Source organism: Semicossyphus pulcher, unplaced genomic scaffold (genome assembly GCF_022749685.1).
Source record: "Semicossyphus pulcher isolate SPU_LCO1_2020_fin unplaced genomic scaffold, fSemPul1.0.p SCAF_4, whole genome shotgun sequence".
NCBI classification, from domain to species: domain Eukaryota; kingdom Metazoa; phylum Chordata; class Actinopteri; order Labriformes; family Labridae; genus Semicossyphus; species Semicossyphus pulcher.
The window spans coordinates 10,110,612-10,129,527 of NW_027211715.1; the positions used below are offsets into that span (position 1 = coordinate 10,110,612).

The 18,916-nt window shown below is 39.6% G+C and overlaps 1 protein-coding gene across 4 annotated transcripts in view; it reads left to right on the plus strand.

The window, feature by feature from the left end:
• Positions 1-18,916, plus strand: part of ptprfa (protein tyrosine phosphatase receptor type Fa) — a 220,143-nt gene that overhangs the window by 154,926 nt on the left and 46,301 nt on the right. For all 4 annotated transcript variants that reach the window (XM_069679935.1, XM_069679936.1, XM_069679933.1 and 1 more), the window contains 4 exons: positions 4,172-4,291; positions 5,843-5,997; positions 12,991-13,276; positions 16,435-16,613. In XM_069679935.1, coding sequence (XP_069536036.1) covers positions 4,172-4,291; positions 5,843-5,997; positions 12,991-13,276; positions 16,435-16,613 — 740 coding nt within the window. The remainder of the gene's footprint in view (positions 1-4,171; positions 4,292-5,842; positions 5,998-12,990; positions 13,277-16,434; positions 16,614-18,916) is intronic.

An 18,916-nucleotide genomic window follows, 5' to 3' on the forward strand; every position in this document is an offset into this window, starting at 1 on the left:
GTCACATCATAAGTTACCATGATGACATTAATGCAAGTTGGATCAGCCTGTGATTTCAATTTTTTACTCAGATTTTGGGTGTGACTTTGAATCCAACCCTCAATGGGCTGATGATTTTGGTTTCCATTCCATTTTGTTCTCAACAAATTATACAATGTACATCAGTAAATATTTCAACTTGAATTATATGTTCATCAAGATCCGATGTTTGATTTAAGTGTCCCCTTAATTTTTTTGAGCAGTGTATATATATATTTATAAGGGTTCACAACATATCTTGTGTTTATACACAGAAGTGCTTTTGAATTTTCTGCCTAGAGCAGAAAGACTTTTTCAGATACCTTATCTTGAAACGAGCCTTTAGTTTAATACCAAATACATTTCTCAATTTTGTCCCTAATGCTAAAAGAACATTGTGTAAGTTGAAGAAAGATGATGAGTTGGAGACAATCAGGTTCAATGGAGGGAAATCATTTCTGGGACACACAGTATATTCTGGGACTGTCCCAAACTGAGTTTGTATTGTATTTATGATACATTAAGCAAGGTATTTAAGACTCAAATAGCCCTGAACTTAGGCCACATTCTGTTTCTGAAAAAGAATAAAGATGCAAAGCTGCTAAAGACCCTTTTGGCGGCAAGTAAAAGATCAATCACTAGAGAATGACTAGATACAGTAGCACCTACATTAGATGATTGGTATGGAATAATTTTGAAAATATTTAAAATGGAAAGACAAATTCTATGAAATTTTAAATAAATGGCTTAATTTTATATCCCCAATGTAACAGACTTTGTATGACTAAACCAACCATTCACGCTCCCTTCCCCTTCTTGAAAGGAACATTTTGAATATAAGCTCCCCTAGTTCTTATGTACAATGATAAGCCATAACATTATGACCCCCTGCCTTATATTGTTTCTTTCAGAATTTCTTTCCTTAAGTCCTGTCCTGTAAGTTGCGAGGTGGGGCCTCCATGGATCGGACTTGTTTGTCCAGCACATCCCACAGATGCTCGACTGGATTGAGTTGTGGGGAATTTAACACCAAGGCCAGGTTAACACCATGAACTCGTTTTCGTGTTTCTCAAACCATTCCTGAACCAATTTTGCCCTGTGGCAGGGCGCATTATCCTGCTGAAAGAGGCAACTGCCATTAGGGAATACCGTTTCCATGAGGGGTGTACTTGGTCCGCCACAATCTGCAGGTGATATTGCCTTTTTGAAAAAAATAAAGAAATAAAAACAAAAGAAATAGATGAGGTGAGTTACTATCATAACGGTTATTATCTGACCAAATCCCAATTTCCACACTCACACTCTCTGAGGAGCATTCCTGCTTAGTGTGTGAGTGGTTATCCCACTGTTAATTAGTAAATCGACTGCTCTTATATAGCGCTTTGACTGTTCTTATATAGCGCTTTTGTAGTCTTTGCGACCACTCAAAGCTGCTTTTACACTACATATCACATTCACCCATTCACACACACACATTCATACACTGATGGCAGAGGTTGCTACATAAAGTGCCCAACTGTCAATCAGTTATCACATTCATACCTGTTGGCTATGCCACCGGAAGCAATTTGGGGTTCAGTGTCTTGCCCAAGGGCATGTAGCCTGAGGAAGCTTGGGATCGAACCTTTGACCTTTTGATTGAAGGACAACGGACTCTACCACTGAGCCACAGTCGCCCCTAGCTAATCAGATGCGTGAGGGCTCTGATGCAGACTTTTCATCACAAAACTGCACACTTTCCATTGTTTTCAGGCAACGTTTGATGCCATCATAATATGTCCTATTCCTAATTTTTACACCATGTCAAGCCCTCTAGGACTTGCACACCCACACACTTCACACTTGACATCTAGCACCAGGAGGAGCTGTGGTTTAAAAGACAAGAAAAAAGTCAATTCTACAATTTGTACTCTCCACATTACTCTCCATCAACATTGCTACAAGCCTCTTTTTGCACTTACATTCACTGCTAGTATAACGAAAGGCACATTGTAACACCGTTAGTTGGACTGTGTACACTCATTAGATTATATCGTCATATTAATCATTCACTATTATCAACATTAACAGTGTGTGTGTTAATTCTCTATGTTAACTCTTGCATTTATTAAATGTAAGAATACATTCCTCAAATAATGGTCGGGAGCTGCCCATAGCCTTTCAGCAGCATGGTGAACTAAATTATTTATTTTTGTTGTTATTAATTGTAAATGAAATTATTCAAAATGCAAACTATATGTGATTATTCACCAATATTGCTTCATACAACCAACTTGATCAGATGTTTGGTTGATTCTCCTGTAATAATCTCAAAAAAAAAAAAAGTATTCATAAAGACAGTGTATCATTTGATCGTGTGGTCAGCTAAAGTTGGCTAGTAATTGTAAACCTGTCACTTAAGAAAGAATGGTAATATAACATTCTAAAATTATTCAATTGTGTACATGAACATATTATTGTACATGACAGGTGTTGTGCACTGCTGTATTTGAGCCAAGGTAGAGACCAGCTTTATTTTTTTTTGGTGTGTGTTATGTTTTAAATAAATAACAAAATGATCCAAACAACTATTTTAATAATTAGAAGTTGGACCATATTTTTACAGCTTAAATTGCATTAAAATTGTATTTAAGAGAGTAAAGGATAAGTAAGTAAAGGATTCCATCTGTGGAATGGAACTGTACTGTGTGAGTGCCCCACAGATCATTAAACTAATATATTGCTCTTTAACTAGTGCACTTGCTTCAACCTGCTGCTGGACATGAGGTATAGGCAGTTACAACCATTAGGTCAGCAACATTTCTGTTGCATCAAGTGATGATGTCAGCATTATTTAGCACTGTAAGAAACTGAGTGCCTGGCAGCATGCCATTAATGTTTGTGTTAGCTCTCACAAAATCATAACATATCCTTTAAATCAGTTCCAAAAATAATGCAGACTAAGTTTATCATAACTAAATCTACACAAATTAAAAAGCTTGCGTTTCACCAATCAAACTTCTATCAGGTATTAGTCCACAGGAGGGGAAACTACTGATTGACTTGAATGTTCTGACATAAAATCAAGTAATCAGTGTGGTTTATGTAAACAGACACTCGTAATGAGTAATGCTGCTGATGGATTCACTGGCACTGCTGAAGGACTACATGAATGCAGCAGCGATGTAATGTCATTTACTGATATTTCTTTTTATTGTGACCCTCCTTATATGGCCACCCAAAAACATGTCCTTCTTAATCTTTACCTCATCAACAAGCACCTTGATACCTACCTAGAACATACATACATACCTAGAAAGTTTATTTTCTTCTTCTTCTCCTCAACTGTAGCAGTGATTAAATATTCATATATATGTATATATATATATATATATATGTATATATCCCAAATAATATAATCCCAAAGAAAGCATCTTTTCAGTATGATATAGTTCATTAGATGGTTGGTTAGATGATGGTTTTATCTGTAACCATCAAGCAACCCTGCCCAAAACAAAAGATGTATTCTGGTTTCTGTGGAGTGGATAATCTGATTCTTGGTTTCTTGTGTTTCCAGTAAAATTTGGTTATGATGGAATCTAAAGTGTTCAACAAGTGTGAAGTGGGTTGGATTGGGGTCATGGAAAAGAGTTATCTTGGGTAGTATGGTCATTTTTATTGTTGCTGGTCTTCCAATTAATGAGATGGGCAGGTTGTTCCAGTTGGTGAGATCCTCTTCGATGCTTTTTAGTAATGGTGAGTAACTCAGTGCAAATAACTCTGACAGTTTGGTGGAAACATTGATGCTGAGGTATTTGATGTTGCCTTCTGTTATTGTCAGGGGGAGTTCTTTGGAAGCAGCATTCTAACTTTCCTCACAAAGTGGGAAAATTTTTGATTTAGACCAGCTTATAGAATAATCAGAAATTTTGGAGAATGTGGATACAAGATTGAATACTTCTGGGAGGGATGTTGATGGGTTTGTTAGAAAAAACACGATGTCATCTGCATATAAGCTGATTTTGTGGTGAAAATGTCTAGTCTGTATGCCTGTAATGCTGGTGTTTAGTCAGACTTATGTTAAGCCTCAAAAAACTGTTGTTTTCTCCTCCTGTCCCTATAACTTCAGCAATGATGCTACTATATCTGGGGGGTTTAATGTGTCTGTTTGCAGGTAAAATGTGACCAGTATTGGCCCAGTCGAGGCACAGAGACATATGGGATGATTCAGGTGACCATGCAAGACACTCTGGAGCTCGCTACTTACAGCTTACGGACATTTGCCCTCTATAAGGTGAGAAATTAGCTGTTTACATGACATGGTACACAGAAATGTTTCAAAGGTTTAAGCTTAGTGGACATCAAGATTACATCTAGCCTTAAAGGGATAATTAGGAATACCACTTAGAAACTTAAAAGAGTCCGACATATAAACATTTTATTTTAAGTCTATGCTGTATTTATTTATTTTTTTCACCGCTTCACATTGACGTCACACAGCCCTTTCCCTCAGAACTATGTCTTACTCTGCACAACGGCCCTGTATACCTACACATGTGTGCTGTTCATGGTGGGGACTATAAAGGATATGGTTTTCTTACACATGCCTATGCTGTATGTCAGCTGCTTGGGTCAGAAAGTGCTGCCGCTAGCACCGACTGAAACAAACTTCACTTTACTTTTCTGAATATATCACAGTTGGTGTTTGCTTGTTTTTTCCTGTACTGTTCAAACAAAGAGTGTCCTGGTTACCTTATAGATAATTCTGTTGAGCAATAACGGTGTTGGATAGCGGTGGCTTGCTCCGCTGAATGTAAACATCAACACTCCAAGCGCAACACTGAGACCCTGATCACACCTGGTAGTAATGTGTGGTTTTCGTGATCGGATCAGCCATGAGAACAAGTGTGAACACATCCAGGATGCATTGAGGATGCATTCAGATCCGATTCAGATCAGACCTGGTATTATTCACATCTTCATAGCTAGACTCTTGCTAAAGAGCACTACTCGTCACTTACAGTCTCATCTATAAAAGTACCTCCTCTGTGTTCTCTGGTTCATAAATGTATCCTCTAGTCTCCATCGTGAAGAACAAGCAAGAGTCTAGCTGGAATATTCAGCATCTGCAAAATCCTCTGGAGAAAAACGATCGGTGCAGATGTGGAGTTGTCTCAGTATTGCCATGCTATCTAACACCATTATCACTCAACAGATCTCAATGTAATCTATAAGGTAACCAGGATACTCTTTGTTTTGTAGTGTGGCATCAGGATGTGCCTGGTCCAGGCCTGACCTGGTCATTTGACCCCACCAGGATGAGCGCTAGACCGCTACCTCTTCTATCAGTCAAAATTACATTAATGGAATCAGGACCGTTGTGCAGAATAAGACATAGTGCCGAGGGAAAGGGCTGACATCAATGTGAAACAATGATGAAAAAATTAAATACAGCCTACACTTAACCTGCTTTTTTCTTTTAGGAAATGAGGGTTTCAAGGATGCCAGGATGAGTTGGTATAAAAAAACACAATCATTTGTTATCTGTTTATAAAATTGTAATATGTAAAGAACAACCATAGAAAATCCTCACTAAATTACAGCTTCTCTGCCAAAATTCAATGTCCTGCAGTAGGTGTTATTGAGTCTGAGTCAGGGGCACATATGGGGCATGATGCAATGTTAGGAAAAAAAAGCTTTTTTGCAGCCTTGCCCAAAATGGCCACTTTTCTCTGTATTTGTGCCCCATTTGTAAAGGTAATTCATGTAAAATCAAGTTGTCAGTGTGTTGAATCCCATTTTTAAAAATGACAAAACATGGGTTAATGTTTGTATGTTCTTACAGAATGGGTCAAGTGAAAGAAGAGACATTCGACAATTCCAGTTTATGGCTTGGCCTGACCATGGAGTGCCTGAGTATCCATCCCCAACAATTGCCTTTCTGCGAAGAGTCAAAGCCTGTAATCCTCCAGATGCTGGACCCATGGTAGTCCACTGCAGGTAAACTACCTCTGATATCAAGACAAATGCCTCAGTTTGTTTAGTGTCGGAGAAGGTTATAATACTTTTGAATTTGTTTTTATTTTTTATTTCTTTTTGACTTTTTGTTTTCAATATCAGTTTAATTTAAATTAGTTTTCAATGCTGGTTAGTTGCAATTTTTATTTTTCGAAAATGTTTGGTTTTGGTTTAGTTTTTATTAGTTTTATTTAATTTTTTTTGTAATATGGAATACTTGTCAGGGGCGAGACCCAAAGGGCCAGAAAAGGTATTGTGAAATAAAAATTTAAAACATCATAAATCACTGTTAATATTTATATTAACTTTTTCCCTCTTCAGCCTGCGATGGCTGTCACTGTAAATCTTTACTGCACAAAAATTCATGATGTATCTCCATACGTACGAGTACAACACACCCTGTAATAATAAAAAGCTGCTAATTTTTTTACCTATATCTGTGTGACCCATCTCAGAACATAAAAATTACAAACACTAAACATTAATCTTTCTGTAGTGCACTACAAGAGTATATACTACTACTACTACTACTACTACTAATAATAATAAGCTTTAGTTATAGAGCACTTTCAAAATGAAAGCTTCAGAGTGCTTCATAAAGGCAGCAACATAAAACAGGCAGGTCATAAAATCAAATCATAGTCTACAAAAAGTTTTTCAGTATATCTACAGTGAAGAGATCACATATGCACACTGTTCATTTGGGGGATTTGTGTGTATCTTTTGCTTCACTGCTTTACTTGCAGCACAGGTGTTGTGTGTTAGTGCGTATCATAAGACGGGGCGCAGCTATGATGGGTTTCAGTAAGGCTTGGTGCACTCGCTGTAAATTTTGAAGCAAGAAGTCAGTCTTAGCTAAGTTGGACGTAAGAGAAAATACCAAATTTTTTTACGCCCAGCTGATGCACTCGGCTCCAGCAATGTGTTACTGCACTATGATTACAATAAATAACTGTTAGTTTCTTGTGATGTTTCTCTGTGTGGCGTTTCGGCAGTTGTTGCTCTACAAGTTAGTTGACATGTTACATGTTCAGCTACAGTACATGGGTGCACTCGCTGTAAATTTAAAGCAAGAAGTCAGTTGTAGCTAAGTTGGACGTAAGAGAAAATACCAAATTTTTTTACGCTCAGCTGATGCACTCGGCTCCAGCAATGTGTTACTGCACTATGATTACAATAAATAACTGTTAGTTTCTTGTGATGTTTCTCTGTGTGGCGTTTCGGCAGTTGTTTCTCAACAAGTTAGTTGACATGTTACATGTTCAGCTACAGTACATGGGACTGCTGTGGCTCAGTGGTAGAGTCGTTCATCTTTCAATCGGAAGGTCGGAGGTTCAATCCCCAGCTCCTCAGGCTACATGTCGAAGTGTCCTTGGGCATAGCCAACGGGTATGAATGTGATATCTGATTGACAGTTGGACACTTCACTTAGCAGCCTCTGCCATCAGTGTATACATGTTTGTGTGAATGGGTGAATGTGATATGTAATGTAAAAGCAGCTTTGAGTGGTCACTAGTGGACTAGAAAAGCGCTATATACTGTAAGTGCAGTCCATTTACCATTTACAGTAAATAATTATTCACAGCTAAAAGAAGGGTTGGCTGTTATTTTTAGAGAACAGTATTTTCACAACTATTTGTATGTATGTAAGAATTTTTATGTAACAGTTGTGTGTAAATATTTTAGATAAGTTTATGGTCTTGATAAGTTAATTCTAAGAGTTGATAGTATCACAGACTGCATCACAGAGAGTCATGAAATGGGCTGTATTGTTAGGAGCATATGAGTATGTCATCATGTACAGGGCCAGTCAAAACAAGATTCTAAACCCTCAAGAATGTGTGGTTATCCTGAGAGGATGGAGAAATAAACGATGTATTGCCAGTAACCTCAGGTACATCCCAGTCGTAATTTACTGTGTGGTTAATAGCTTCAGCTCACATTGTTTCCCAGAAATGATTGTATCTGACATTGTACAGTATTCTGTCGGTGAACAAGCCAAAGAGTTTATGGCACAAAAAGATATCTTGGCTGAAAGCTGTACAAAAATGTTTCCCATTTTTCACATCTGAACTATTAATCGCTGAGATGATGATGGGTGAGGAATTACAAGTGTAAAGTTGATCTTGCAAACTCATTCTTCGAACAAAAATTTAAATCAAAACTAGCAATCTAAAAAGAACACAGCAGTGCAACAGTAGGCAGTGTCCAATCAGGCTTTCTTCGCATTGCTTACATTCTTTTGCTGAGATCCTTCTATTTTACCTAAACTTTTTTACTAAAAGTAGTAACTAAAAGTAATGGATAAAGGATCCTGGACATTTACAAATCACTTGGACTGTAATTTTTTAATAGAGATAGGGTTTCCTCTGGGATTTCTTTCTTTGTTAAAGGAGGATTCATAAGATTAGTAACACCAAAGAGCCTCAGGAACACAGATACAGCCAAGACAACAAGGATTTTTAATGATTCACCACGGTCCTAGCTATTCCACTCCTGCAAAAAGCATGACATGTTCATCATGCCAAAACTGTCGGAAATATCTACAGGCGATTGCCATACTCCAGGCTCTCTCAACTACTCTTAAAGCTGAGAAAGGACTTCATGAGACACTCCCCATAAAAACCAGTGGTAAGTAAGCTAAGTGTGGGGCTAACCAGAGCACTTAAAATACCACTAATCATAGAAATGTTAACCATGATGCTAACACTGATATCTTAAACCTGGATGATACAGTGTCTTTTCCAAAACTTGTAGAGACTTGAAGAGACTGATGCCACCTTGCATACACCTGGCATACACTTGGTGTGAAACCAAAAAAGCAGAGAATGAGAAGAATGAACACAAATACACCGTTGCCAGGCATAGGCCTACAGCTAAATAACAAATATCGGCGGCTGTCTGAACTATATGACAATGAGCAGAGGAGCACTTTTCAGCTTCAGCCACACCGCCATGAAACAACGCTGTACAGTAGCCACATTGAGAACAAGCTTACGTTGGCCCGACTGCAACACCAACGTAACATAACGTCACAGTAACCGCAGACATCTTAGCAATGTGAAACAAATACAGCAGAAATTAAGCTGTGGTAATTACCAAGCGGCAACCCCTGGTGTTGAAAAATGATGAAGCCAAACAATCTAAAACGGAAAGCGACCGTTAGGGGCGTTTTTAGGACTTCTGGGGCTTAGCCAAATACATCTCGGGCTAACCTCACACCTTAAGGGGGGGTCGGAGGGCAGGGGTTGTTGATTTTATGGCCATAAGTAAATTGTTCATCTTATTTCATCAGAAATAATTGAACTCTAACTCAATCTCATACTCACATATACACAACACTCTCTTTCTCTCTCTCTCACACACACACATGCACACTCACACTACCACTGACTGCTACACTCGGTACACTTTTAAATAAACTAAAGCATCAAGACAACATGAAAAATTTTTAATTTTTGACATTGATTCCCTTCAAATTGATATAATGTTCGTCATTTGTTTAAACAATGACACTTATTTACTGTTGAATCTTGACCAGATTTATTGCAAATGCAACAACCCTCTCATTACATAATCTCAAGGCTGTACGTATTCATAGTATTCGATTGCAGACATCTTGCAGAAATCAAAAAGCAGGTCATTATCATTAAATGACAACTATGGGCATAGCCCAAAGAGCTGTGGTCTTGTGCCAGATTGTAGGGCAAACACATAATGAGAATACCACAAACAAGAGCCAAAATGGACAGAAACAACATTAGTTTAGCTGTTCAGCATTCAGATTTCCCCACCAAAAACCTTCGGGGCTAGGATCAAAACATTCGGGGCTAAAGCCCAGGATGTTTGGCTCTAACAACGCCACTGGCAACCAACAGCGAGGAAAATCAAGAGTTACAACTGTTACAAAGGGAGCCAACCGTAGATGGCTGGATGTGTAGGAAGTGAAGTCCCACAATTACCATTTATCGCCAGAAGGTGCTGCCAAAGAGAACAAAACTGAAATCTTCAAGATTATATCTTTAAGGGTGAGCAAAAGGCTCAAAGCAAAAAATCAAAAATAGACATTCACATCCCCCAGTGGGTGCTGGATCCAAACCAATCAAGCATATCAAAAAACATAAAGATCCGCACACCAGGAAGCTCCCATAGAGGGGTTTATTCAGCATCTCAGTCTGGATTACCCTCTTTCTGGATGCTTATTTCTTACTTCCACAGTTAAATTGTACTCTCTTCTTCACCTTAATTCATGTTTTAATTCACAAACTACTTAAATCGGATCATTTTGCTTTGCTTCAGTGCCCCCAACCCACCTGCACCTCTGCTCTCTGCATAACTTCTGGCCCCGCCCCCCTCTTTCTGTCTGTCTCTCTGTCTGCTTTGTTGACTTCCTTCATGAGCAGTCTGTTTAAGTCACAAAAGTTAAATATTTTCTCTCGCAATTCAGTTCTCACATGGGAGCCACGTGTACACAAGGGATGTTATTAATGACGTAAACGATCGATCAGCGACAAACAGCGACAATCAATGCATTTACAATAGGGACATATGGAGATACACAGAAGGGATGTTTACATTGCGTTACAGAACTGCATATGATTGTGTGCGGACAGAGACCGTCCTGATGTCCTGTGACTCCTGTCACTGTTTTAGTGCTCTTCCTCAACAAGGAGAGCGGGCGAACGACCGTTCATTTGGAACGTAGTCGTTTAATTGCACAGAAACCTGAAGCAGCGGTGGTGCCGCGGCAAAATCTATGTAGCGGAAACACAGAGAACTTGTACAGAGAACAATCAGGGCAGGGTTTTGAGGCTGAATTTGCCATTTAAAAGTTTGTTTCTACATGCTATCCACAACATTGTAGCTGCATCACTTCCTGATTTCTCAAACTACGGGGTGGGCGGAAGGTCACAGGGTTGCCAGGTCTGTGTGACAAAACCAGCCCAATGGCCAATCAAAACCAGCCCAACCGCCAATAAAACCAGCCCAATACTACTCAGACGGTCATAGAGGGTAGGGTGAGAGGAGGATGCTATCAAAACTGGCATCCCTCATGGACAACTCAAATTCAATCAATCAATCAAATTTTATTTGTATAGCGCCAAATCATAACCAGGGTTATCTCGAGACACTTTACAGAAAGAGCAGGTCTAGACCGACTCTTTGTTAAGTTATTTAAAGAGAGGCCCAACATGAATCCACCATGAGTAGCACTTAGCAATTCGGCACATTGGCAAGGAAAAACTTCCTTTTAACAGGCAGAAACCTCGAGCAGAACCAGACTCATGTTGAACAGCCATCTGCCTCGACTGGATGGGCCGAAAATGGGATAGAAGGAGATGCAGGATAGAGACAGGCAAAGAGAGCAACAACAACATATGTTCTTGTTACCACAACAACATATGTCCTTGTTACATGAACAACAACAGACACATACTTATGGTTACAATGCCAATAATAGTGGTAGACTAGGGTGAAGATTGGCTAAATAAATAAATAAATAAATAAATAAATGAATTAGCGAGAGAAGCAGAGTAATGATAAAGGCTGAGGTAATCGTAATTGTAACAGTTGAAGTCAACAGGTCTACTATTAGCATTAGCAGCAACAATAATGATACTATGGGGAAGGCTGATGTTAGTAGTTGTTGCAGTCGAGCAGGTCCACAGCAGCAGGTGGTCTGCAGCAACGATCCTCAGGAACCTTCAAGACAAGGGAGCACAAGAACTCCCGGGAAGATATGTGGTTAGTAATGTTAATGGGACCAGAAGAACTCCTGTCCTCCCCTGCGACGTCGGTTTTACAGTACCGACAAAAAGCTTTTGTATTTTCTCCAGCCACACGTCCTATCCATTCTTTGATTCTGTTTTCACTTTACCAGTCCCTTGTGTATTTCTTCCCGTATATTTCCCACTTACCAGGCGTCATGTTTCTCCCCGGCCTAGGTTTCTAGCTTGAATTGTCCGGCGTGTTAACGGATTCCGCTGCAGGTGTCACTGCTGACAATAGCTGGCTAGCTGACAGCACACAGTGCACCGAACGGATACGGACTGCAGTTTAAGTTCGCTAACTGTGTCGGGCGAAGCAGAGTGTGTGGGTTTGTTATGTTGGCATGCATGTCCCATGTCAATTGTGTGTAGTGCTGAATGATCTGGAGTCCGTTTGGTAGGATTTGGGTATATAAATTATTTAATCTAAAATAATACAAAAAAATCAAGGATTTCTATTAATAGATAGCCTATAATTCATGTAATTTGCATGCAAAACAGGTCTATCCAACCAGCGGACAAAAAATTCCACCCGCAGCAACACTTAAAAAGTAGCCCAATAAACTTGCCTTGCCTTGCCTATACATAAAAGTTTAATGTATAGACAGGGTTGTGGTAGTGGGGTGTGGTTGAGGCTCATCTTTAGGGGAGAGATCTGTGGGAGACAGTGCGGGTGTTAATTGGCACAAGTGTTATCTGTTGACTGATTGCTCTCCTTTTTCCAATGCAGTAGTGTGCTGGACCGGAGGAAGACCTGACTCACACACACAAAGTCAAGCTATACACAGTGAATAAAATAAAGGTGCAAGAAGCAATGAGCATTTTTACACTTTTTCACCCATCAGAAGAAAGCAGTTTATTATATGTGTAAAGCGGCAACAGACTAGTCTTTACTTTCAGAGCATAGGGTTTGAATTATTTTCCAAAAGAATGCTCTAGGACAAATGACAAAGCGGCAAAAAGTGATTTCTCTTATAACAAGATATTTCTCAGTTCTCAATCCAAGCTAGTATTTTCTCCCCTTGATTACTGCTCAGGTCCAGAACACCCAAAAAAGCTTAAAAAGCTTTAGCAACTGCAGAGTAGAGCAGCACAGTCTGTACTTTGCTGCCCATTGAGAGCAGGTGTATATAAAATAGCCTACATGCTGATCTCACAATGATTTACAAATATACAATAGATACGTTTTCTGTTTGTTTTCCCTCAGTGCTGGAGTGGGGCGGACTGGCTGCTTCATTGTGATTGAAGCCATGCTGGAGAGAATGAAACAAGAGAAGTCAGTGGACATCTACGGTCATGTAACATGTATGCGAGCTCAGAGGAATTACATGGTGCAAACCGAGGATCAGTACATATTTATCCATGAAGCCCTGCTGGAAGCTGCAACATGCGGCAACACAGACATCTCTGCTAGGAACCTGCATGTCCACAACCAGAAGCTCTCCCAGATTCCTCCTGGAGAGACCGTCACCGCCATGGAACTAGAGTTCAAGGTACCTTTTTTTCTTGATTGTTCATGATGTCATTTAAGTGTTATCAGAAGATATATTTGCATATGCCATGATAATAAAGTGTTTTATGCTTTTATATGTTTAGAATGTGAATTATTTCCCATGTAGAATATTAACACAGTTTAAAATGATGTAGCTGGTAGATAATAACAGAAAAAAGTCTTCCTGAAATATATGCAGATGTACATATAATGGCTGTGTTTGCTGATTTGCATGTCATAGAAGATTGGACTATTGGCCTTGGCAGAAGTCTGCACTCTCTGAGTGTTTTGTTTTCAGTTTGAGAACAAGGCGAGTATGTACAGCTGTTTGTTCAATTTAAAGCTTGTTTTGTGAGTTGGATACACCTTGTTTTGTGAGTAAGAAACATTGTTTTTGTCTGACCCAGATCCAGTAAAAATGTCTTGTTCCTGAGTCATATCCGCTATTGTTACTTGTTTCTGAGTTCGATTTGTATCAACTCCAAAATTGCACAAACAGGGAAAAAAGACATGGCAATAAAATACACAACCATTTTAGTGAAGAACTATGAAACATAAAGAATACAAGTTGCCAAAGCTTTAACACACAACATTTTCACCTTGCCTGCTACAAAACAGCAAAAAAAATGGCTTCTTCATATTTCTATTTGAATTAAGTGTGTGCTTGATAAGCATCACCTGTACACACTATGGGGATCTTATGTTAACTTATGTTGCATTTGCTTTTCTGTTTCTTTCTTTTAATTAACTTTTTATTTACTGTTACTAATATTGTTTCTGATATTATGCAAACTGCTGGGATGTGCCTTACTTAAATGAGTCTAACCATAACAGTATTGTAGCGTAATTTGGTTGATTAATTATTTAATAATTAATTAGTCGTAGAATGCCTGCACTCTATTTTGACTATTGGACATTAAAGTTTAAGTTTAATTAAAAGATTTAACCTATCTATTTATCTGGGCACCACCCTATTTTGATAGAACAGGGAAAACTTATAATTAGTTACCTAATTATTTTTAATTCAATCTGAAGGTTGCTACAGCCTAGAATTGAGTTATTTTCGTAGGTGTACAGAGGCTTTGTACTTCACACATACAAAATACGTAATGCAGATCTTTATAAATGAAGAAATTATGAACTAAACTAATAAATACATGAGATAAATGAATAAGGTGATGAGCATGAAAACAATTAATAACAGGATGAATATGATGAAAAATTGACTGAAAATGAAACCTGTAAAGGGAGCATGGTGCAGCAGCTGAGATATTGGGAGGTATCTTTGCTAAAGTTCTACTCTAACCCCTAATACCCTTAATACTACCACATCAACTCCAATATACAGTAAAGCAAAGTTAGACCTACTCTGATGTAGGAGAGGGTCAATCGCGTTGTAGTTGAGGCGTGTGGAGGCCGTCGGACCGGCGTGGTCTGGAGCTTCAGGTGCCCTGGGCTTTGACCCAGGTAACATCCCTTGGAGCGGCGCCGCACGGCCGGTTCGGTCTCTCTAGATGACGATGTGCAGGTCACTCCGTGTTGTGACTGTTACTGGATGGAGGCTGGGTGCGTCTTCTGGGCTCTGGGTTTGAGGCTTGTCAGAGCGCAAGGATTGGAGCAAAAAGAGAGCTGTTGTCTTCAGTTCATGGAACACAGGGCTAGAACAGTTTGAAGTTTACTTGGAGCAATGTCTACTGGCAAGGTCTTCAGCGCTGCAAGGCGCACGCAGGCTCTTGGCCTTCTCACGGGTTAAAACTTAAAAGATAAAGTGGCAGGGTGTGGCGCTCATCAGCTGCCTGGTCGAAGAGGATGCAGGAACGCGAAGGGTGAAAAGAGAGAAAAGGGGGGTAGGAGCGAGATCTTGGGGTGTCGTCTCTTATTTAAAGGGTCTCTTCTCCAGAGGGCAGTGTCCAAGCAAAACGGTGCGAAGTTGACCACTCCTTTGTCCAAAACTTTCTTATCAAATAAACTATTTCTTCCTAAACTTAAAGTTTATAATCTCATCTATATAAACCCCCCCATATTCGATACCTCTGGACTCCAAACATCGCTGGGTTATGATACACAGAATGAGATTAAATAAACAGTTCATGAAAGTAATAGTTAACTCAGCAATAAGCATATCATGGTGAAGACACATTTATATGTGAATATATGTGTGGATATGTGTGTGCATATATATATATATATACGTTGATGAATTGATGAATCAACATTTTCTCTGTCCTGGGTTAGCTTTGTTAACCCCTCCCTTCTCCGCTCTGTGTGATGGAGAGGGGGAGAGTTGGGCAGCAGAGACCTTCACACACACCTTGCGTGTCTTTTCAGGAGTTTGGGGTGCAAGTTCTCTCTTGCTGTGTCACAGTCCTTTAATAAAGCATTTGGTTAATAATCATACACATATTGTTCTAAACGAAAATATATAAAACAAAGCCAAAATCAACTCAGTTCATTGGAGTGTGTTCCAAAATGTACATCCTGTCTCTGGAATGTTGAAACAAATGGGGGAGAGGGTTGTAAACCCCCCTCTGATTCCGTTCGTGTCCACTTTGATCCAGAGCAGAGCTAGCGGTCAAGCTCTCTTCCTGGTGGGGTCAAATGACCAGGTCAGGCCTGGATCAGGCCCATCCTGATGCTACGCTCCAGTATGCCACTTATTATATACTAAACATTGCTTACTTTCTTTTCATCTTTGTCCACAATTGTCGTGATTCATTATATTTATTATAGAGCACTTGTGTATTTCTCTTGATCGACACAAACTTTGGGTCTTCTATTAACTTCATTAGTTTTAAGCATAATGCTAAAAAGACAGGGATAAGTGATAATGAAAGGGACGCAACCCAGACCTGATTAAGCATTATAAAACATGGACTCAACTCTGGGACATGTCTCAGGTCCTAAGCTCCGGATAGACCTCTACTCTCTAAGTCAGCCCACAGTCAATTTGTATGAGACTGTTATACTTATTTTCAAATTTTCAGGATGAGTTTTAACACATAAATCTATCAAGCTTTTATTTGTAGTAAGCTTTTTGTAGGCACACACCACATCCAACCAAGAATAATTGCAGATGTAGTTGTGTAGCTTCAGTCACTTCTGGGCTCAGGGTTGAATATCTGAAGGGCATTAGAGATGTGTCCTCCTCTGTCTCTGCAGAAACTGACCAACTCTAAAGCACATACCTCAAGATTCATCAGTGCCAATCTGCCGTGTAACAAATTCAAGAATCGTCTGGTGAACGTCATGCCTCTTGAATCTAACCGTGTCTGCCTGCAGCCCATCAGAGGGGTGGAGGGGTCCGACTACATCAACGCCAGCTTCATTGATGGTTATAGGTGAGTCCACAGAAATAATTAACTCGGAATATAAAACCATGAAAGTGGAGGGTATTCTTCCAAAAACAACAATGAAGGGACTCTTCTAAATCAGGATTGGCTCAGCAGTTGCAACTCTAAAAGGTGTGTAGGCTTTATCTGTTGCAGCTAAAAGGAGTAAATCACAGGATCACATGAAGTCAAGTGTTTCACTGACAAATTAGTCTCATTGGTAGGCCTGTTATTTCTTTTTTTGACTTGTGAATGGATAACCTGTTTGAGGTAGGTGCTATCTCAACTGATAACTCCAGCTATATAGCTGTCAGTGTCAAATATAGATGTAATTCTTATGTCTGTATGTTACATTAAGTATAACACTGGAGAAGTGTTTAGCATGAAAACTGCTCCTCTGATGTGACGTCTGTTGTTCCATCAGCTATTAGTCCGTAGTATGGAGAGCTTGAAGGCTGTTACAGTACTTTGCGCTGGACAGCATGAGCGAACCTTTCCAAAAGTTTGTTCTGGATGTTGTCGGACATCCAACTGTCTCTTCTGAGCAGCCACTCATCAGCAGCAGGTAGGGCATACATTCGCTCCAGCATCCAACACCCCGTCACGGTGCCCCTGTCCTCTCATCTGTAGCCCCTAGCAGGCGAAGATCTTCACAGACCGAAAAGCCAGCTCCAAAACAGTCTGTGCAGTAATTTGCTCTTTACCAACTACAGGTGAGAGCAGAGCATTGATTGGTGTTATTATTAAAGCTGCCAGTTTGTTAACGACACATGAAAATGGGATTTCTCATGCTCCCGAAACTTTTCCACTGCCTTTCGCTAATTGGAAAACCCTCCTTTCACAAAATTCCCATCCCTCATCCTGTCTACACTGACAAGGTTCTTCTTGTATAGCAGGGCCTAGTGAAGGCATGTCCATCGTGAAAACCAACCCGACTTGAAGGATTGAGCATCGAGTTTCCATTGCGTCTGGCTGGGAATGTAAACTTCTGTGGCTGGAAAGGCTCTTCTTCAACAACGGAGTTACCTGAGATTTGCTCGTTTGCTGCAATTGGACCAGTCAGATGTGGGGTTTGCATAGAGGTTAGCACTGATGTTAGCTAGCTGCGGTCTCCTGATCTCTCCTCCTCAGGACGGCTGCTGGAGTAACATGGGTCCGCAGGCAGGGAGTCAACTGTGCGTTTTTGCTGTTTGGCTTTGGGGCCATTATTAAAGAAATCAGATATTCTTTTTTGAGACATTGTGAACAAGTGAAGTGATCAGTGATCCATCGCGTTCATGCCTAGCTCTGCGTTTGCATATCATACACACAGAAAATACATTGAATCGTCTAAAATAAAATAAACAAAAAAACAAAGGGTGGGTTTCAACCATTTAACAAACAACCATGTTTTATAGTCTGCTTCTCTCAGAAAAAAAAAAAAAATACTGTAAATATATTGATTAGTGAACTTTTCTGGATTGCCCTAACAGCCCGCCGCCAATAGGGAGTTCTGCAGCACCCTCAGCACCCCTACTTCCAGCGTCCCTGTGTGTGACCGTGAATTTATGCGTATGCATGTCAATGAGCAGAGCGGATTCCCAAGGATCGGGAAGAATAGCCAGAACTTGCCACAGTCGCATTGAACACATTGCTGCCAAAGTACTACACTACTGTTACTACTGCTATCGGAAGTTGATAACATAAAACACTGAATACTATAGTTGGGAAAAATGCTTTAATTCAATCAGAAAATGTATGTGTTGTTTATGCACAAAACCAATAAACTCAGCTGTGAACAGTTAAAATTATAGTAACAATACAGACTAACATGCCCACCATATGATCACGAAGCCAGCAATCAATATTTCGCAATATTTTAACAACGATAACAATAACTTTATTGATCCGCAAAGGGAAATTCACTTGTCTGGCATGTCATCTACCATTTACCACCATTTTAGCCTACATAAGAAAAAAAAACAGAAAGTGATCCAGTTTAAGGCCAAAAGTGGATTTATTTTTCAGGTCTTCATCAAAGGTCTTCATCAGGTCTTCACAGCTGCTAAGGTCACAAATCAGCATCTCTAACTGGATGTGCTATCCCCTGACTCTGACCGATTCTCCATCTTAAAGTCGAGGTGAAATGAAAAATGTCATTTTAATCCTTTTAGATCACATCCCCGGTAATATTGTGCATCTATTTGACAATATAGGCCAAAAAAAAATACAGAAAATCAATTTCTTCGTATCCTTATATCAAAATCCAATCATTTTTTCTTCCTGAAAAAAAAAAATCCTGTGTGCTTACGTAGGCTGGAACCAACCAATTT